At 41.1% G+C, this 22,257-nt stretch overlaps 1 protein-coding gene across 1 annotated transcript; it reads right to left on the minus strand.

The window, feature by feature from the left end:
• Window positions 1–6,871: 6,871 nt before the first annotated feature.
• On the minus strand, window positions 6,872–15,900 carry LOC121915812 (ankyrin repeat domain-containing protein 9-like). The gene is made up of 2 exons (XM_042440351.1): window positions 14,746–15,900; window positions 6,872–7,642 (listed from the first exon to the last, which is right to left on the minus strand). The coding sequence occupies exons 1-2, from the start codon at window positions 15,618–15,620 to the stop codon at window positions 7,579–7,581; spliced, it is 939 nt and encodes a 312-aa protein (XP_042296285.1). The 5' UTR covers window positions 15,621–15,900; the 3' UTR covers window positions 6,872–7,578.
• Between the last annotated feature and the right edge of the window lie 6,357 nt (window positions 15,901–22,257).

Consider the following 22,257-nt stretch of genomic DNA (forward strand, 5'->3'; position numbering starts at 1 on the left):
CCTAACTCAGCGGTTCCCAACTTTTGTTGGGCCGCGACCCCCATTGGGGACGAAAGTCCCGCCCATGGCTTCCCTGATTGGTTGGGAGGCTGGGAAGGGGTGGGGCTTTTGGCAACCTACAAGCCCCAGCGGGCTTTGCGGCCGGAAGTCCCACCCCTTCCCGGCCTCCCAACCAATTAGGGAGGCCGCAGAGGGAAAAGGGGCAGGACTTCCGGTTGCAAAGCCCGCTGGGGCTTGCAGTCCTGCCCCCATCTCCCTGCAGTTGCCTGGCAGCCCCGGAGAGAAGAGGAGGAGGCGCCCCGCCGTCCCTTCCTCCTCACGGGTGCAAGCACCCACGGGAAGGAAGGGAGAGGAGGAGGCAGCCCCCCGTCCCTTCCTTCTTGTGCATGCCTGCGCCAGCACAGGCACGCACAGGGAGAAAGGGAAAGGAGGGAGCCCCGCCCCCTTCCCCTTTTCCCCGCCGATGCCTGCTCCAGTGCCGGCACCCGCAGGGAGAAGGGGAGGTGGGAGGTGGGGGGATTCCCAACCTGGTGACCCCCGAGAAGGGGTGGCGTGACCCTCAAAGGGGTTGCAACCCCCAAGTTGGGAACCCCTGTCCTAACTTGTCTCTTTTTCCTTGTTAATAATTGTCATCTTGACCATACTGTGATGTTGCTTGGCCACAGGTTCATGGTTTTCATCTATAAAATGTTGAAGATATGAAATCAGAAGTCCAGAAGTACAAAGACAGGGTTCACATTCCTCTTGAGTGGGCATACATTATCCATCAAGATGACCAAAGTGATTTCTACGTGAAAACCAGGGCTGAAACAGAGTGATATGTATGTATGTATGTATGTATGTTAAGGTAAAAACACACTTACCTTAACCAGGAACCCCATCCGGAAAACAGACTTCATCGAGTGTATTTACCTGACCCTGAAGGCTAAGGACAGTCTGGGAATTTTGTTGGTCTATTGTCCACCCTGTAGGCTAACAGACTCCCTAGCCAAGCTGACACAGCTCGTCTCGGAATTGGTGTTGGAGTCTCCCAGACTTCTTGTTCTGGGGGACCTCAACATCCCTTTCGAGGCTGGCTCACAAGATCTGACAGGTGCAGCTCAGGAGTTTATGGCTTCCATGATGGCCATGGGCCTGTCCCAGTTAGTCTCGGGTCCAACGCATTGCGCAGGTAATGTGCTCGATGTTGTCTTTAGTACGGATTGGGATAGTCCGTGGGCAGGGGTATGTAGTACCTCTGCTCTATCATGGACGGACCATTTCCTAGTCGAGGTCCGACTTAAGGCAACTACCCAAATCCCCCCTGGGGGTGGAGGACCTATTAGGATGGTCCACCCTCAAAGGCTGATGGAACCCAAAAGGTTCCAAGAAGCCTTAGAGGGGTTTATGGTTGGATCTGACGGTGATTCTGTTGATGCCCTGACCAACATCTGGGATAACGACCTCTCCAGGGCTATACACAGTATCGCTCCTAAGCGTCCTTTCCGACCCGCTTCGAATAAAAAACTCTGGTACACAGAAGATCTCTGGGAAATGAAGCGGGCCGTGCAACGACTAGAGCGCAGTTGGCGGAGACACCAGCGCTTATTAGACAAGACACACCATCAGGCTCTTTTGAAATCTTATGGAGTGGCAAATTAGTGCAGCAAAGAATTCTTTCTATGCTGCACGTATTGCATCTGCAGAGTCTCGTCCAGCAGAGCTGTTCAGGGTCGTGAGGGAGCTGGCTCAGCTTCCTCCCGCTCTGAACCCTATTTTAGAACCAACTAAGGCCTGCTGTGATGATTTTAACAACTTCTTCGCAGATAAAATCTCTCGGATAAGGGCTGATCTCGACGCTGGCATTTCATCAGAAAAAACAAGAGAGGTGTCCAGAGCTTCCGTGGACTCTGTTATACTGGATCACTTTGAGTTTGTACATACCGATGAAGTGGACAAGATTCTCGGAAGTGTTAGGAAGACAACATGCTCTCTTGTCCTTCTTGGCTGACTGCCCAGGGTGGGAACACTGTAACATTGTTGTTACAACGTATAATCAATGCATCATTCAGAGAGGGAAAATTTCCGTCAAGTTTAAAGCTAGTGACAGTTAAACCGTTGCTAAAAAAACCCTCTCCCTAGACCCCCTGGTAAGGAATAACTACAGACCGGTCTCATTGTTGCCATTTCTGGTTAAGGTGATCAAGAGAGCGGTCGCCTTCCAACTCCAAGTAGTTTTGGACGAAACCGATTATCTGGACCCATTTCAAACTGGCTTCAGAGAGGGATATGGAGTTGAGACTGCCATGGTCGCCTTAGTTGATGATCTCCATTTGGGCATCGACAGGGGAAGTGTGACCTTGTTAGTGCTTTTGGACATCTCAGCGGCTTTCGATACCATTGACCACAGTATCCTTCTGGAACGCCTGAGAGATTTGGGTATCGGGGGCACTGTGCTCCAGTGGTTCCGATCCTACCTCTCAGGTAGATTCCAGATGGTGCAGTTGGGGGACACTTGCTCCTCTAAGAGGGAATTAACATCTGGTGTCCCTCAGGGAGCTATTTGTCCCCCACTTTGTTTAACATTTACATGAAACCGCTGGGAGAGATCATCTGGAGACACAGGGCACGGTGTTATCAGTATGCTGATGACACCAAAATATGTTTCTCTGTGTCTCCGACTGATGCAGTGACTAAGAATGGTGTCTCTCCTCTGAATGCCTGCCTGGAGTCAGTAATGGGCTGGATGAGGGAAAACAAACTCAGTCTGAATCCAGAGAAAATGGAAGTACTGGTGATAGGTCCCCCAGGCCTGGGGAAGGAAATTTGTCCACCTGTCCTGAACGGAGTCACACTTCCCCTGAAGGACGAAGTTCACAGTCTAGGAGTACTTCTGGATTCGTCCCTGCAGTTGTCATCTCAAGTAGATGCGACGGTCAGAAGTGCTTGCTATCAACTTCGGTTGATACGCCAACTGCGAACCTACCTGGGCCAAAGGGACCTTGAAACTGTGGTACATGCTCTAGTAACCTCTCGTCTAGATTTCTGTAATGCACTCTACATGGGACTACCCTTGTACCAAGCCCGGAAGCTTCAGTTAGTACAAAATATGGCAGCCAGATTGGTCACTGGTACATCTAGGTTTGACCATATAACACCTATTTTAAAAGATCTCCACTGGCTGCCTATTCGCTTCCGAGTGCAATACAAGGTGTTGGTTATTACCTATAAAGCCCTACATGGCTTGGGCCCGAGTTACTTGAGGGACTGCATCTCCCCATATAATCCGCCCCGCACACTCAGAACATCCGGGAAGAATCTTATGGAAATTCCACCTTCCAAATATGTTTCTACATCCCAGATGGCCTTTTCAGTGATGGCCCCGTGAATCTGGAATAGCCTTCCCGAGGAGCTCTGTTTGACGATGCCCCTAGAAACATTTTTAAAAAGGCTTAAAACCTTCCTTTTTTGTCAAGCCTTCCCCCCCTGATAAATGAAGTTGTGTATGCTGATGCCATTGATTCCCTGCCTTACCTTGCTGTATGACTGTGTTTTAAATTTTGTATAATTGGGTTTTTATCTAGAGATGTTTTGTAAAGGTTTTTTATGGTTGTAATGGTTTTCTACGGCTGTAAACCGCTTTGATCTGTGGAAAAGCGGTATACAAATAAAATGTATTATTATTATTATTATTATTATTATTATTATTATTATTATTATGTATGCAGACAGGCAGGCAGGCAGGCATTAAAAATATTTGTTCATCTGATTTCACCCCAGCAGGAGACCTAGAGAGAGGGGAAATAAAATAGATGGGGGGAAATTAAAAACACAGATTAGAACCAATATTTAAAAGTAGTTTTAAAAATTAAAGGTCATATGAATACTATTGTTTAGCAAACTCCTGAAAGCTCAGGAACGGTGGAGCTGACCTAACTTCCCTTGAGAGGGATATCCATAACCAAAGTGCTGCAACAGGAAATCCCTGACTTCTGTACAACATGGCTCCTAACAAAAGTGGGCCACACAACAGGCCTTACACTGAGGATCGCAAATTCGAGGTAGGCTCACATTCAAGAATGTGATCTTTCCAATATTCTGGGACTTTGTAGGGGGGGAAACTCCAATACCTTTGAATCAAACCAGGATACAAACTGGATACCAATCTGGTTGCTTCAAATCCCTGCCTAGCCATGGAAACCCACTGGGTGAATTTGGGCAAGTCACTTGCTCTCAGCCTTATAGGAAGGCAATGGCAAACTTCTTCTACATAAATCTTGCCAAGGGCTATCACTATCGGCTCATCATAAGTCAGAACTAACTTGAAGGGACATAACAACCACAACAACCACAACAAATTGAAATATTGTGGCCATGTGGGGTCTTGTGGGGCATGTTGTTTTTATTGTTGTATATTGTATTCACTTTGCTGTTACCCGCCTTGATCCTCAAAGCAGAAGAGGCAGGATATAAATAAATATTTATATTATTATTATTATGTCAGCCTTAGGAAGGAAAACAGTTGGTGCACAAAATGAAGCTGGGCAAAAGGTATTTTTGGTTTCATGGCCTTGCAGGATTGTTCCACTCAATCTGGTCCTTCAGAGGTACAGTAGTGCAGTCCCATTCAAAACAGGTTGTAGTTCCAATCCTAGGTTGACTGTCTGGTTAACCAACAGAACCAACAGATTTTTTTCCCTTTCCAGACTGAATCTCACATTGATCACTCCCATCTAAATCTTCACTGTATGAGGTGTCTGTGTGTACATGTATGACACCACTGCTTCTCAAACATCTGCCTTTTGTCAGAAATGGGCTATGATGTTTTTCTGTGTCCTTCAAAACACTGAAGTGCCTGCATAAGTGGGGCAAGGCTCAGTGGGAGGAAAATGAGGGTTTTTATTTTTAAAAAGAAATATTTAAAAATCAATTTTAATTTTTTATTTTTTTAAAAAAATTTAAAATATTTTTTATATATATATATATATATATATATATATATATATATATATTACTTTAAAAGCATCTCATCTTATCAAATTTTCACTTTTTTATCTGTGAATATATTTTGGCTGTGTTTATGTGATTTAAAGATGTAATTTTAAATGTCCTAGTTGTTTATGACACAACTATTACCATTACATTCAGTGATATACAGGAATTATAATTCATGAGTAACATTAGTATCAAAAATATTACTAAGGATTCTGTATGTTGTAATATGGGAGGAGGTCATGGGGGGGGGGGGTATGACACCATGAGTTACCACACCGGGTGATGCCAACCCTAATGATACCATTATAGTTGCATCAATATATCATTTATTGTTGAGTCAAGTCCAAGTCAACTCACTGAAGTGACTTGAGTTCAACTTTAGTCCAAGTCAAACGACTCGAGTATACATCACTGGATTTAAGTTGCTCTCTTTGCTTTGGGCTGCTGGAAGGAGAGAGGAAACTAGGGCCCGGTGCAGACTGCCGGAAAGCAGCAGTCTGGGACTGATTTTAGGGCTCAAGATTGCGGAGCAACCGCATGGTCCTGAGCCCTAGTCTGCGGCAGTGACACCATCATGAAACACCCCCGTCTACATGGGGGCTGCCATGATGACACAAGCATGGCACAGCATCTGCACGTCATGGTGCCACATTTGCATCATGAGTACGAATATCTGGCACATGGGAGGAGCTTTTTAAAAAAAGAAGCTCCTTTTTATGCCACGGAAAGGGTGCCATAGCTGCTGGCACGACAGTTTTTTTGGCGCTCCTTTGGCATTGCATGATCTGGAAGCACCACCAGAGAAGTGCTGTGACACTGCCCACCATGTGGTGGGGCATGCAGTGACACAACAGCATGGGGTGAAGTCAGTGCATGCATTGTATGGACACCACACCCCCACTCCACCCCGATGTCAGCCTTTATTATCAGTCTGTCGAGGCTGAAAGATGAGATTTAAAAAATCTCCCCAATCAAAAAAAATAATTTCCTTTACATTCATGGGTTATGAACCCGAATTACTGCCTTGATCTTTTGGAAAGGCAGTATATAAATAAATGTATTATTATTATTATTATTATTTGTATTTTTTCAGTTGGGTAAACACCAGGTCTAGACATTTGGTCCATTTTACCAGGGTAGTGCAGTTTTTTCAGGGTCACACAGTGTAGTGGGAAGATAGAGGATTTCACCATCCAGAGAGGAAGCTGGCAGCTTGTGAGTAGCCTACTGGAAGCCAACAGCTTCTTTTCTGGAGAGCAGTGAAATGGTTTCCCCCCCTTGCCATTTCCACATTTATCTTATTCTTTGTTTGTGTGCTGCTACTCCTATTCATTGTGCCAACAGAGTTACACCAAACAACACAATATTGACCCATGTTTTTAAGGGAGTCTCTTTTCTATTTGCTCTGTGATTTGATTTTAATGTAGGAAACTGCTTTACACTCAGCCCAGACCATTAATCCATTGAGCACAGTTGTTTCTACATTGATGGGTAGCTGCTCTTCAGGCTTTGGACAGAGACCTTTCCCAGGCCTTCCTGGAGATAACCAGAAGTGAATACAGAAACAGCCACTGAGCTACATCAATTCCCGTTTCAATTAACAATAAAAGAAGAGTACATGTTTTCCCAGAACTCTCATATACTGTTAAAATGGAACTCCCATCTCAATGATAATTTTGCTTTGCTTTGTTCTTTGGAATACTGGTAAGTTTTGTCTTGCCAATGCAAAAAAGATTTATATGGGCAAGATAAAACAGCGAAGAAAACAATGCAGGTGAAAATAAGAGACAGAATGAATGCAATGCCCAATAAAATAAACCAGTCCAGTTTCTGTTCAAGATTTATTATGGATAAAATATTATTTGTTATCAACATAAAAGTAACTTCCTCCCTTTTTGTACATATTACGATCTTCATCTTTTAACATGCAGAGAGTAAAGTACAGTGACATGGTCCTTTTTTCTTTTTCTTTTTGTAATATAAGGGAAGGAAGAGAGATGGAAAGAATCTTAAATTACAAAATATGGCTTCACCATATAAGAAAGCTACATTCAGTGATTGGCTTATCAGTAAACATCAAACTGTCCCAATGGAAACTTAAGTACTAAGGGAGAATGTGAATAGCTGAAACAAATACACAACTCCTTCCCAATTAGCAGTTTTTCTGGTTTTATTAATTATTTATTTGGTCAAGCAAAACATGTATTTTTATTTTTGAAACTGATTTTTTTTAAACATTCAGCATTCAAACACAGAATTCAGTTGATTGTGCTCAAAGGGACTGGAACCTCTAGCCCAGTGATTTCCAAACTTTAACCCACTAGATGTTTTGGACTTTAGCTCCCAGAATTCGTGACTGTTGACCAAGATGGCTGGGGCTTTTGGGAGTTGAAGTCCAAAACGCTTGGAAGACCAAAGTTTGGGAATCACTACTCTAGCCTTTACCCAACTGCTACTTTCAGCTAGAGTGGTAACATTAGATCAGTGGGGTTTACAGTTCACTGACTGATCAAATGGGTTTACTCTAATTGGGACTGGTAATTGGACCAAGGCATCTGTTTCTTAGCCTTCTTGGAGGCAGTGCTCTGAATATGTACAGTAGTTTCAAACGTCATTGACAGCTGGTGTGGTATAGTGGCCTAAGCGATGGACTAGGACTGTAGCACACCTAGAAGAGACCAGAGAAAGTGATTCCACATAAACATTAGCAAAAACTTCCTGACAGTAAGAGCTTTTCAACAGTACGCTACCTCAGAATGTGGTGCTGTCTCTTTCTTTTGAGGTTTTGAAAAACATAGGCTGGATGGCCATGTGTATTGCTGCATGGCAAAGAATTGAACTGGATGGCCCTCATGGTCTCTTCCAACTCTATGATTCTATGAGACCAGAGTTTGAAACCCTGCTCAGCCATGGAAACCCACTGGTAGACCTTGGGCAAGTCACATGCTCAGCCTTAGAGAAAAGCAGCAGCAAACCTTACCAACCCCCCCCCTCCCCATTATAGGTTCTCTCTAAGTCAATGTTGGCTTTAAAGCAAATAACATCCCTTATATTCCTGGGCTGTTATTCCTTATAACAGCCCAGTAAAGTGGATCATTATTATTATTTCCATACTATAGATGGAAAGCTGTAGCCTTGATAACATTGGCTTGCATAAGGCCACCTTTCGAGTTCACAGCTGAGATTACATCTGAACCTGACACTTTTTGGATCACAGCTCATTTTCCCAGTTATTATATACTAAGAATCAAACACAAATTCTTCCACACAGTTACCATTTAGGTATTTTAATGCTTGCAAGTAATGTTCCATCAGTGATAACTAAGCTGCAATGAACAAGCTTGGAGAGTGGGTGTTTATCCCATTTCCCCGGTTTCCAAATAGTGGGTTTTGAGTATTCGCAAAATGTGATGCTCCTGCAACAGTAGTGCAACCTTGGAAGAAGACTGGAAAATTCTGTGCTACAAAAATAAAACAAGTGTGCATGAGTCCTAAATCCCTCTGGGATCATGTATGACTAGCCCAATCTCTTGTCATGTTGTTGTCAAACTTTATATAAAATAAAAATTGTCTAAGCTGACTTCTTACTAATAAATTGTTTCTTCTCTTTCTCTTTGCTTGAAAAATCAAAGCATTTCTACTGTCAGATTTGCTACAGGACACCCTAGTTCCACACACATTCTGTTTGATTATAAAAATGAACCATACTGATATATTTTGTGCATATATAAAGATTACCACTCCCTTGGACACTTTGGACACGCCCAGATAAACAGACACAAAGGTTTGATGGGCACAGAAGGCTTATATTTGAAAGTTATCTATGCTGATTTTTTTAATTAACAAAATTAACAAAATTAAATGCCAATGGATCCAAGGTAGACTTGGTTGCAGAAGTACTACTTTCTCATACAGTGGGGGGAACAAGATCAGGATAGGTCAAAATATCCCCACAGATGTTTTGGACTGTATCTTCCATCATTTCTGATCTTTGGCCAGATTGGTTGGGTAGTTGAAAACAACTGGAAGTCAAAAACATCTGGAAGTTATCAGGACTCTTGTCCCTGCATTAGATGAAGAAACAAGCCAACCCCAGGAGAGTGCCATAATCCTTGGTTTCTTTCCACGATCCTGTGGCTGAGCTCATATGTGGCCCTGGTGCCACAGATGTGAGATGGAAGCATGAACATTGCTGTGCATTCTCAACGCTTAAAGTGTAATGCAGGGAATTTATTATTAATTATTAATCAGCTGTGCCTATAGTGCTATCTTACAAACATAGTGGTTGTGTATGAACCTGGCCTCTGAATGCTAATGAAGGCCTAATAACACCCATGGATGATCAATCCACCCATTGTCCACTATGTACAGCAAAGATGCTAAAACAATGTGTGTACAGGCATTACACCTTGAAATATTCATACTTTTTTGATTGCCCTGCCACTCTTCCAAGAATGTTTGGGATTTCAACTTGATGAGCTTTAGTGCATGAGAAAAGAAAGCTGAGTGGGAGAGTAGCAGTTTCCTCCTTGCCTCTCTGTATTCTTATGTAGCACTTCCATTCTCTTTCTGAGGGAGATGGTTATAAAAGTACAGTATGCCTTTTTTAGTACAGATTTTCCCAGTGCAACAAAGGGCACATGATTGTCTTCCCTGGGAAGAAAACCGAAGTGCTACAGTGACATGCAGAGAGGTATGGAGAAAGCTGCTACTGTCCTGCTCTGTTTCAGCTTTCTTTTCTCATGCAATAGGGCTAGAGAACTCTACTCTTTGCCCTTGATCCCCTCCCTGTAAAGAACGAAACTGAGGACTACATTAATTCAATATTGCACTGTAAGAAAACACTCACAGTACTTGAAATCAGGGGAATGGACCACAGCTTTCAGCAGGGATTTCTAAGAAAATTCTAAGTATCTCATAGAACTACATATCCTAGAATTCCTTATGATGGGGTGGTGGGAAGCTGATACACATTTTATATAAGTGACAATATTTTACTATGCTTTTGTATATAATAGGACTTGAGCATTCATGGATTTCAGTATCCATGCATGGGGGCAATCTTGGAAACAAACCCCAGCAGAGATACCAAGTGCTGCTCTGCACTGTACTGCAAATGATTACAGGGAGGCAGAAAGCAGTACTCAAATCAGTTAGGAAGGTTTTCACATGCTACCTCGGTTACTGCTAATGTTCATGTGTTAATATAATTGCATACTAGTATATTGGCAAATAGATGTTGCCTAGCACTGCAGCCCAGTTTCAAAAAGCCATGCTCAAATTCAGCATTGATTTATAAAACAGTCACTATAATGGTGTGTTCAAAAACAGTCTGATGTGCAGAAGTAAGCATATATGAAACTAAATGTAGCTCCTGTTGATTTCTGCCCTTCAAACTATTATGAAACACACAAGATTGGACAAAGACATGCTTTTTTGATCATTTAGTAATTTCCAATCTCCAGAAGAATCAGCCAAGTAGTAGCCCTAGTAGCCTAGTAATAGGTTGATGTCCCCACTACGGGGACATCAGGTACCATTAATATAACAGGCTGGTAGGTTCTCTCAGTCAGATAAGCCAAATAAGCCAGAATTTTCATTTAGGTTTTCAGGAAATACATAGGCCTACCAGGTATTTATTATTTGGGTGGGTAAATCTCTTGAATGTTTTTTTTTCCATTGTATATTAACAATGTCTCACAGGTAATAACGAAACCACCTCTTCACCTTCCAGGAATATCCAGGAATACTTTAAAAATATCCATTTGTTGAGAACTGGGTGCTGTTGGACTCCAGTTGATGCCTCATTAATATGAGTAATGATCAGGTCTGATGGGCAGTGTAGTCATTCAATGAAATCTGGAGTGCCACACATACATGTCCTCCATTTTACACATTTTGCTCTGGCAGCTCAAGAAGACACTGAGCCAGAAGTTCTCTTCCAGGCCCCCAAACACTGGTCTATACCCCTCTGAGGATTCTGTTTACCAGGAATTCAATCCTACATTCCAGAAATTTCATTCAGAACATTCAACATCCTCTCTCTAAATCAGGTGTGAGTAACCGTGGAAGGCTAAGGTAGCCTCTCCCTGGAGATCTTTGAAGGGTGCACCCCTTCAATGCATCTTCTCCACCACCACCCACCAAAGGCTTGATCCCAAATGCCCTCTAGGAGACACAAGGGGCAATTTCAATGTGTTTTGAGGTTTTCCTAGGCCATTTTAGGCCTGGGAGAGGTCTTTTGAAAAACAAACAAACAAACAAATGGGAAGTAAGCAGAAGTCACTTCTTATTTCAAAAAGACCTCTTCTGACCTAAATTGGCCGGGGGGGGGGGGGGGGCATAAAATGCAATAGAAATGCACCCATGTCCCTCCTAGAGAACATTTTGGGTATTTGGAGGATTACCTTTTTAAAAAAATTTTGGAAAAAAAATTGACCCCTAGGGGAACCAGGGGGGCTTAAACCATGATGGATACACCCTCCACACACCCCTAGAGTGGATTTTGAGGTATTTTGGAGCAATTATGTTTGCCAAACTCTTTTATTCACCCCTGCTCTAAGGAGTTGTGTGTGGCCCCCAGATTTTATTTTGCCCACTACACTTGTTCTAAATGGAAATTCTGACATTTCATTCATTTTCAAGAATGCTCTAAAGCTGTATGAAAATGCCCAATAAAATATACTTCCTCCTTTACCTAATCATGGCTTTTCTTGGAGATGAATATTCCCATTCGGTCTTCAGCCCTGTTCTTATCTTTCCTCTGCTGACATCTAAATTAGAAGCTGTGGTTTCAATAGAAACTACATGAACACCATGCCAACCCCCCCCCCCCAAACAATTCCAACAGCAATTTCCTCAGGGCTCAGGCTAGGCACCAGCCGCAGGGCCCTCTCTATTGTTCTATTGATGGAGCATCCAATTAGATGGGAGAAAGCTGCATTGTTTCTTGGTTTCTGTAACTTTGAGAACTGATTTAAATCTACTTTCTGCAAGATTCCTTAAACAAATTGTCTCCATGCAGCAACTCTGTTAATCAACCTTCTTAGCTCTTTCTCTACAGAGAATGAAACAACCTTTGAATAGTGACAGACTGCAGCCTTAAAGTCAGGTGTAGTAGAGGATTCTTCAAAAATATTGCCTGCTGTGGTTTCTATAGTCTGTAAAAGAATCTGATTTGATGGTACATTTTCCTTTCCAAGAAACAAAGATGAGAAATTTGAACTCTCAGAAATGGCAGCTAAAGTATGATGGATCATTGAGGCATGGCATAATATGAAGCATGAGCACTGGGAGTTTAGTGTGTGGAAACGAACTGGTACATTTACTGTTCTTATTTGTGATATTATTAATGTTTTATTATTGCTTGAATCAAGCAAGGGTGTGTGTGTGTGTGTGTGTGTGTGTGGTATCAAATGCAGACAGCCCTCCATATCTACAGTTGTTTTTATACATGGAACCAAGCATTCACACTTTGAAATTATTACAAAAATAAATAAATTCCCAAAGCAAACCTTGATTTTGCCATTTTATGACACAATTTTACTATGCCATTGTATTTAATGGGACTTGAGCATCCATGGATTTTGGTATCTATGGGGGTCCTGGAACCAAATTCCAGTCAATATCAAGGCCCCACGGTGATTTAAAGCATTTTTTGACTTTTATATTTCATGTATCTATGCAAGCGGGGTTGTTGGGGATTTTCCCTCTTTTTTCTGTATCACAAATGAATTCTGATGCCTTTCATAGCTGCCAGAGGAAAGCTCTGGAGATGTCAGTCTTATGTCCCCCTGTTGCATTAGCACAGGAGCCTTCCTGGAGCTAATAGAAAGACAATTTTTCAATACACTTTTTAAAGAAGAAAGCTGAAAAGGCCAAGGAAATTGTAGGGGCTGCAAGATGATCAAGAAATGACCATGAAGATTCAGTGCAATAAGATGTAATAGACGAATATTGCTAAACCTTCTTTCTGTTTTGTTTTTAAAGGGGTTTTTGTGACTTTAATATCAATATGGCAAAATTCAGCAGACACAGCTTCTCTATTTGCTGCAGAATTGTTGCATAGAGATGTTTTTGTTTTTTGTTTGTTTGTTTGTTTTCTGTGTGGGGTGGTGGTGGTTTATAAGTAACCAACAATGGAGAGCAGTAGGAGAGTATTTATTTACTAATCATAGTATCTTTTCACAGTAAAGTTATATCCGATAGGGTGACCACTCATACTTCACTAAAAGAGGACATGGATTCTCATCAAAGCTACAATAATTTAAACAGAAAGGCAATACATCATGGTGACATTTGTGCTTGGTCTATTGGCCTGGTTATAAAAGTTAATGGGCAACCTCAGGTTCCTGCTCTCTTCTCAATGGCTTGTGGACCAACACTAGTCCATAAACCACAATGTTGAGTAGCACTGTCTACAGGAATATCTAAGGGAATATGCTGGGATGGAAACATGGGAAGCAGCATGTTCACCAGCAAACATGTCAATTTACTAAACTCTAATTGGAAAGAAAACTGTCAAACTGTCCTCTTATTCACTGACAAGCCATCATCCTCTGAGACAGAAGTGGGAGACCTGCAGTTTTCAGGTACTATTGGTTGGTAATTTCAACCAGGCCTAGGCAGCAATGGTGAGGAATGGTGGGAGCTACAGTCCAACTCTAAGACAGTTGGGGTTCCTTCTCCAAGATTATCAGATCTGCCTATACAGTGCACTTCTCAATAGGATTACATACCATCTTTTGAAACATTCAGTATGTGTGTTGTGGTGGGTGGATTTAACATTGGTTCTTTTCTTGTCTTTTTTTTTTTTTTTGTCACTGCAAGAAGAGATGCAAACTGTCTCTACACTTCTGAAATTATAGAGACTCCTTGAAGGAGATATATTGGAGAGGGAATTCCTCTGGCAGACTGTGACTTGCATTTCCCCCTTCCTCACAGAAAGCAGAATAAAATAAAATAAAATAAAAATTAAACCTCGCCTAGCTTTAACAATAAATGACCGGATTGTGGGCATCTGTGAGCCCTTCAATCCTTCCCAAAGAATGATTCCTTTATAAAGATGACACTGCAGAATCTTGTAGGACTTCTCACAGGGCTGTGGCAATTTATTTCTCAGCCCCTGCTTCAATCCCTCCCTCCAATACTCCTGTAACACTACAGTGATCTGGTAGAATACTACAGTCTGCAAACCTGCACACAGATTCTTTACATCTCAGATGCTAGGTGAGCAACCCAGTTGTATGCAGAATCTGATCCTTACTCCATATAGTCCAGTGTTCTCTGGATATGCTGGCCTTACCTTAGTCTGGATAATTTACATCAAATACAAATAATGAACAGGAATTCTGCTACATTGATCTCCATGGGCAAAATATAAAATTGGAAACTGTTTTGTTTTAATCTTTCACACACACAAAACAAAACATAAAGTTTTTTCCCTTTTGAAAGTGCTGTGCTTACAATAATAATAATAATAATAATAATAAACAATGGACATTCCATGAAATACATTAAGGTTAGGATTTTCAAAGAAACCAGGGAGAAACAACTACCCAGATTTCAATTTTTTAAAAACCCCAAAACTCGAGGCAACTGGGCAGTAAACTCCCATAAGGCAGCAATCCTTCTATGATTTATGGGAGAGTAATCCCATTTAGCACAAGCAAAATTAAACTGGGGTTTGGTTTGCAGCCTAAAGCACCACTGAAAATCCACCTGAACTGGTAACATTTGAATTGAAAAAAGGGAATATGGAAACACATTTACCATTTTTCCCTTGGATGCTGTCTACCCAGACAAGGCAAGGGCTTTAATGCCTGAGGTATAGGTAGTTCCTGGATGCTTTTAGGGAAATGGGAAGGCGGGAGAGTCTGGAGTATGGTTTGCATAGCTTGAAGGTATAAGGATGCAGGTGTCTTCCCCACCAGGCTGTTGAACTTGTCCTCCCCTAGCAAAACGGTCCAGTGTTCTGGATGCTCCTGCAGGACCTTTTGCATCTTGAACCGGGGGCTGGGCATGAACAGCAAAAGGTAATCAAGACAACGCTTTTTGGATGCCACATTGACTTTAGAGTCCCACATCTGCTCGAGGATGACATCCAGGGGGGTGAGCCCTTTGCTGTCTTCTATCCTGGGGGAGGCCCCATTCCCTAGGAGGATGAGGACAGTCTCTGACCTCAGAAGCTCACAAGCAAGATGTAGGGGAGTCTTTCCATCTTCCAGGTGAAAGCAGCCGGTCCTGTTGATGTAGGAGTTCAAGCTGGGCAGCTTGTGTGCGATGCTGATGATCAACCCCAAAATGTCTTTCCTGTCATAAGTTACAGCCATGGCTAAGTGAGGGGCAGAGGATGGGCAGTAGCAGAAATGTTCTCCGGGGACTTTGAGTGCCTCCTCTGGAAAATGAGACAGCAGATATTGGGCATAAGGCAAGTGGTTATGCACCACTGCATAGAGTAGAGCTTCCGATGGTGAGTATGTCCTCTGGGTGTCATTTTCCTCCCAGTAAAAATATTCCATAGTCCTCATGTCTTCCAGCATCCATACAGGCTTGTGGTCTCGGACAGCCTGGTAGAACATATATGATAAAAACTTGCAATGCCTGCTTTGGGCATCCTGTAAGCTGGCCTGGTTATTATTGGCCATGTCTCAAGGATCCCCGACAAGCAAGCCCTTTTCTGCAGAATAGTGGTTTTCCTTACAATGGAAGGCTGGAGTTCGATTTGAATGCAGATGTCAGAAGCTGCTGCTGTTGCTGCTGCTGCTGCAACCTTCAGACTGTCATTGCAGCAGCCTGGACTGCACTAGCTAGAAAGCATAGCCCTTCTCTGACAGGCTGTTCATCTCCTCCCATTCAGTGTTTTCCCTCTCTCACTGCAGTGGCTTTGTTGAGGTACGCACAATCCTGCCAGTTCAGTTAACTATTGACATGCTTGTAGGCAGGCAATAATGGCAGTCGCTTCTCTCTGTAGAGCACACTGTTGAATAGAATCCTGGTAGCTCTGGGTGCAAAAAATTAGCTCAAGAGAGAGCTTTCTAGAGGGGGTATAATTAGCATTGCAAGATAAGCAAGTTTTGTGTCTGTATTCTGGTCCCAATCAGAGAAGGCATTTTGGTGGAATAAAGACTCACAGCACTGGGTGGATATCCTGAAGACCAAGAGCTGCCAGACTTGTATAGGGATGGATGTGTTGGCCCCTCAAGGCCATCTCCCCCCCCCCCCCCACACACACACCTTGAAAATATTACAAAAATAAAAATTCGAAAAAAGGAAACCTTGATTTTCTTATTTTATATAAGGGACACAATTTTACTATGCCATTGTATTTAATGTGACTTGAGCATCCACACACAGGGATTCAAACTGCCTTTTTTGAGAAGCTGATGATTGCATCACTGTTTCAGATAACAAATTGATGATAGCATCACTATTATAGACTTATCTGTATGAGGTTAGCATACCCACAGGGCTGAGCCGGTTCTGTTAGTCTGGGCCGTACGGATATGGAAATGCTTTAAAATAAACTGTTCTTGTATGCATAACTTGCATGCTAGAGTTTTATGGGGACTATACCATATGCCCTACTCTGTTTGCTTGAACTGACCTGATCTGACTCCCGATACCCAAGGTTTTCTAGTGAAATGGCACAGTACGTGAGAAAGGGGAATCTGAAGTGATCTCACACCTGAGGAACGGTAAGTGGGGAAATTTTTCAGTTGTTCTTGGGAGGATGGCCACAATATTCAGATAAAAGGCATGTTATTTAGATACAGAGACAATTAACTGCTATTTTGTTTTTGCAACTTGATTTTGGAAGTATTTTACAACTATTATAGTGGTTTCTTTTCATTCTATGAAGCAAGATACTCTTAAGCTGCATCGACACCACAGAAATAACTCAGTTTGACACTGTTTTAATTGCCTGGTTCAGTGCTATGGCATTCTGAGAAACATAGGAGCATTACAGACCACCATTTAGTATGTGCTCTGCGCGTACTAGAGTTAGAAAGGGGCATGCTAGGGTTAGGAAGGGTTTTACCTTCTTAACCAGCCCCGTCCCTAGTATGCGTGGAGCACATAGTAAATGGCAGCGCCCGTCCACACGGGCACCGCCATCTTTATGTCTCGGACGCACAGCGTCTGGACGTTGCACAGCAGAATTGACGCTGTGATTGCGCACCTTGTGCCTCACAGCACCACTTCCGGGTGCCAAGAAGAAGCGCCATTTCAGTGCTTCTTTTTAGCTGCGCTGGGAAGCCTCGCGGTCTGGCTGCTGGGGCTTCTCGGCACAGCTAATGACGGCGGCAGCAGACTGCCCACTTTTGGGCAGTCTGTAACGCGCCATAATTTGTTGTGGCTCCGCTCCACTCTGGGATCAACAATAAACTTGGTTTCTCAGAATTCAACAGCACTGAACCAGAGCAGCTAAAGCGGTGTCAAACCAGGTTATTTCTGCAGTTTGGATGCAGCCTTATTTCTATATCACAGATGGGCAACTCAGGATAAGGGAGGATGCCTTACTTCAAGGCTACACAAGGACTCCATGATAGAAAGCAGACATGAGTTTCCCTCTCTCCATTTTCCCATATATCTTCAAATTCCTATTAGTTCATTTTCTATCTCACCTTTCTCCCAGTATTGGACCCAAGGAGGCCTACGATATATGCTATGACTAAGCTTGCATTTGCACTGCAGAAATAATTCAGTTTGACAACACTTTAACTGCCAGGGCTCAGTGCTATGGAATTGTGGCATCTTTAGTGTTGTGAGATATTTAGTCTTCTCTGTCAGAGAGCTCTGTTGTCACAATAAACTACAATTCCCAAAATTCAATAGCACTGAGCCATGGCACTTAAAGTGGTAGTAAACTGGATTATTTTTCCAGTGTGGATGCAGCCTAAAACAATCTGTAACATAGCAACTGAAAAACCACTCAATGGATGTTATTATTAAAAGTTTATTTTTTAAATTTAATTTTAAAAGCATTAAAAACATATTTAAAGTGTAAAGCTCAATGTCTACTCATGCCTGAGCCACTTGATATGGGGTTATATTTAAGGGCATGTTTTGATTAATATAGAGTTGCATTTGAACAAAGAAGAAAATGTGAACTGCAAGTTTCATAGATGTCAATTTGAAAACGGTGTAGATTGGTGAACAAGTAGTTAGGTATTAACAGCATTCCTTGTCTAATAGCTTTCAGAGAAGCATGGTGTATCCTTATGCATAGTGCTGAAGCTGCGCCAGATTTCTGGTATGGATCATGACCTCTTAGAGAGCTCTTAGAGAAAAATTCAATCTGAAAACCTATAAAGTACATTTCCTCCACTTAGAGGACAGAAATTACTCAGCATGCCAAGCTTTAATGTACTTGGAGTCAAGGGCTCATCCCGGCACTTGCTTTCCTTTCTTCCCTAAGTGGAGAAAACAATTTAGAAGACAACCATGATAATATCTCATTGATTTTGCAGAGGTGGGGCCAGAAGACATCTGTATTTTTTTCCCTTTATTTGCATTCTCTTTCCCCCTCCTTATATAGATAGGGATTCCTACTTTGGTTACTCTCCCTTTAAGACTGCCTTTTTTTAAAAAAAAAATATTTAAGTTTAATTGTAATACAGCAATACACACAAAGACTGACATAAAACACATATCTTCTTTCCAATATCTGGCATAGATCAATCTTGCTGCAGTGATTAGGTGGAATAAGATTCTGCCGTATTTCTTTTTCTATGTCTGGATCTAAAATATTCAACAAATACATTTCTGGTGAAAATTCCATTATTATATTAAACATATTACAGATAGTTTTATGTATCTTTAGCCAGTAACTCTTCACTTTTTTGCAAGTCCACCACAGGCGGAAGGAAGAAGGTGCCTTTTTCATTTGAGTATTTCCAACATTTGTTACTTATGTTATACATTTTGGCTAGTTTATCTGGGGTCATATACCAGCGGTAGAACATTTTATAGTAATTTTCCTTTAAGTTTTGGCTTCTAGTATATTTTAGGCAATTTATCTATGATAATTCCCATTGAGATAATTCAATCGAATGTCCTATATTTTGAGCCCAGATTATCATATTATTTTAACCACCTCTTTCTCCATTTCAATTTCTAATAAATATTTGTATAATTTTGATAATTTCCCTTTATTTTCTGTATCTAACATTTTCTCTAGTTCTAATTTTCCCACTTCAATATCCTTATCTTTCCAATCTTGTTTGTATCTTTCTTTCAGGTGCCACTTCAAATACCAATGTATATGCAATCCATCCTTATTTAATTCTTCATCAGATTTGAATCTAAAATCGTTATTTTGTTTAAACAAAATATCCTTGTACCTTAGCCACTCTGTCCGTTTACCCTTTTCCCTTTGGAAAAAGGCCTCGTGAGGTGAAGTTTCTAGAGAGATTTTCCCTGTCATTTTTTTCCTAATTTTCTTCCAGATCCATAATAGCGATTTACTAATAGGATGATTGTAAATTTTTTTATTACATTTGTCTTTTTCATAATATAAGTAAGCATGCCACCCAAATATTTTATTTATACCTTCTAAATGTAATAATTTGTCATCCTTCTGGTCTATCCATTTTTTTTATCCAAATTAAACAGCTGGACTGATAATATATTTTTAAATCGGGTAGTGCCAATCTGCCCCTTTCTTTCGTGTCTTGTATTATTTTTAGTCTTATTCTGGGTTTTTTCCCAGACCAAAAGAATTTAGATAATTCTTTTTGCCATATTTGTATTGGTTTCTCTTTTTCTAGAATTGGGGTTGTTTGAAACAGGAACAAAAATTTAGGTAATACACTCATCTTTACACATGTGATTTTCCCTAATAGGCTTAATTTTAAATCTTTCCAATTTTCTAAGTCTTTTTAAACTTTATACTATACTTTTAAATAGTTATTTTTATATAGATCTGAATTATTAATGCTAATTTCGACTCCCAGATATCTCTTTTTCACTTAAAACCTGATTTTGTTTCAAGATCATATTCTTTTACTTTTGACATGTTTTTTGTTAATATATTTGTCTTTCCTTCATTTATTCTTAGACCTGACTCTCATTCAAATTTTTGTAATTCTTCTTTTACCTCTTCTATACTTTCAAGGGGATCTTGTAAAAATAGTACTAAATTGTCTGCAAATGCTTGTAATTTGAATTCCTCTCCTTTGTTTTTTATTCCTTGTATTTCTTTGTTTATGTTTATGTTTAAAATTATTTCCATGACCTTAATAAATAATAACGAGGATAGAGGGCATCCTTGCCTGGTACCTTTATATATTTTGATAGTCTCAGTTTTTTCATTGTTTACTAGTAGATTTGCTTCTTGTATTTCATATATTGCTTTAATCCAATATGCGTCTTTTGCGACCGTCTTCTCTCTCTCTAGATTCCAAAACAGTTACTGTCTTCATCTTTCTGCTATCTTAAAGATGGTGAGATTTTCTCTCCTTACCTGAAATATCACCAGTTGGATTAGAATTTAGTTTCTATGTAAATATATATTAAAGCTACATGTTTGTTTTTTGAGTCAGTCTTTATTCTTTATACTTTAGGAAAGCATAGTTATACAAAATTGCACTTCTGCTGTTCTGCTAATGAAAGCCAGACTCTTAACAGGTTTAGCTTTCATATTTGTACATTTTTGTTTCCTTTTAAAGGGTTAATCCCATGGGAAACCTAAAAGTGCCCCCCAGTTTATAGTCAGATGCAACAATGGTTAGTCTCCTCATCCTTGTAATGATACAAGGAAACCAAGTAAGTTAAACAAATTGGTCATTTACCCCTCTTGCAGTGGCTTAGTGGTCAAGATACCAATTCTGATTATTGTAAGGATGGCAGTTTGAGGCCCAAGTTCTGCATGATGGGGTGAGCTCCTGCCACTAGTCCCAGCTTCTGCCAACCTAGCAGTTCGAAAGCATGCAAATGCAAGTAAATAGGTACCACTTTGGTAGGAAGGTAACAGCATTCGGTGCAGTCATGCTGGCCACATGACCACCAGAGCAGTCCTCGGACAAAACTGGTCCTTTGGCTTAGTAACAAAGATGAACACTGTCCCCCTACAGTTGGTTATGACTATTCATGTCAAGGGACTACCTTTACCTTTCCCCTCTCTTGATAACTCAATAGTACCTAAGTGGTTCAAGGTTATTACCCCATTTTAAGAAAATGGAGTTAAAAATGTATGTCTAAAAGATGTTTGTTAAAAACACACTGCAGAAATAATCCAGTTTGAGACCCCTTTCACTACTCTGGCTCAATGCTAGGGAATCCTTGGAATTGTAGTTTATTGTGGCATCAGAACTCTGTCACAGAGGAGGCGTAATGTCTCCAAAAACTAGTTCCCAGAATTCACTAGGGCAGATAAAGCAGTCTCAAACTGGATTATTTCTGCAGTGTGTTTTGGACCTGAGACACCTAGAGTAATTTGTGCCCACTATAGTGTGCCCGCACCATATGCTGAAGCCGTGCGACAAGAAAAACAGGCGCACACTCTGCACCCCACCACATGAACATGCCCCCTTTTTTTCAATGGGGCTCAAGCATACTTTTTTTCATTTATGTGGGGGAGGGGTCCGGAACAGATCCCCCGTGTAAGGGAAGCGCCCACTGTACGATTTTTCTAGTCTTTGGCAACTAGCCTGCAAGTGAGTAACTCTTCTTTGAAGTTAAACAATTACAGAGCCAAGAGCTGTTTTCTTTCCTCTGAAAATCTATTTATTTCAGCCCTTTGGCTCCACCAGCACCTGATCTCCCTTTGAAACACAGAACCTTTCAATTTCGTGCTTTGTTACTTACCATAGCCCCTCCTTCCATTCCTTATTTTGCAAACACTAACTTCTGAAATCTCTGATTTCCCGTAGTCTTTCTTGAATTTATTCCACCTAGTAAATAAACCAATCAGTTTTTCTTTGAAATGAATATGCATGTGTTTTTGAAGACAAGAGTGAATAAAAATAAGTCTATGCTTTTGGACTTTTACTAGCTTTTGAGACAACAATTTCTAAAATGGGGAGATATTATTCACTGTTTCAGTAAGAGCAATGTGCATAAATTCACTGTAGCTCCAATGAGAGAAGGCAGGAGGGTGGGTGGGTGTCTCCTTGGAACTATAAATATAACCTTTATCTTTTAAAAATTAACTTTCAAGATCCATATTGCCAAATTGCACCATGGACATAGCACGCTGCAGTAAGTATAAATTTAAAATATACTGTGTTCTACAGTGGTAGTATTCAAAGATACAGCCTTGTTAGTCTGGAAAATCAGTAT

Source organism: Sceloporus undulatus, chromosome 1 (assembly GCF_019175285.1).
Source record: "Sceloporus undulatus isolate JIND9_A2432 ecotype Alabama chromosome 1, SceUnd_v1.1, whole genome shotgun sequence".
NCBI classification, from domain to species: domain Eukaryota; kingdom Metazoa; phylum Chordata; class Lepidosauria; order Squamata; family Phrynosomatidae; genus Sceloporus; species Sceloporus undulatus.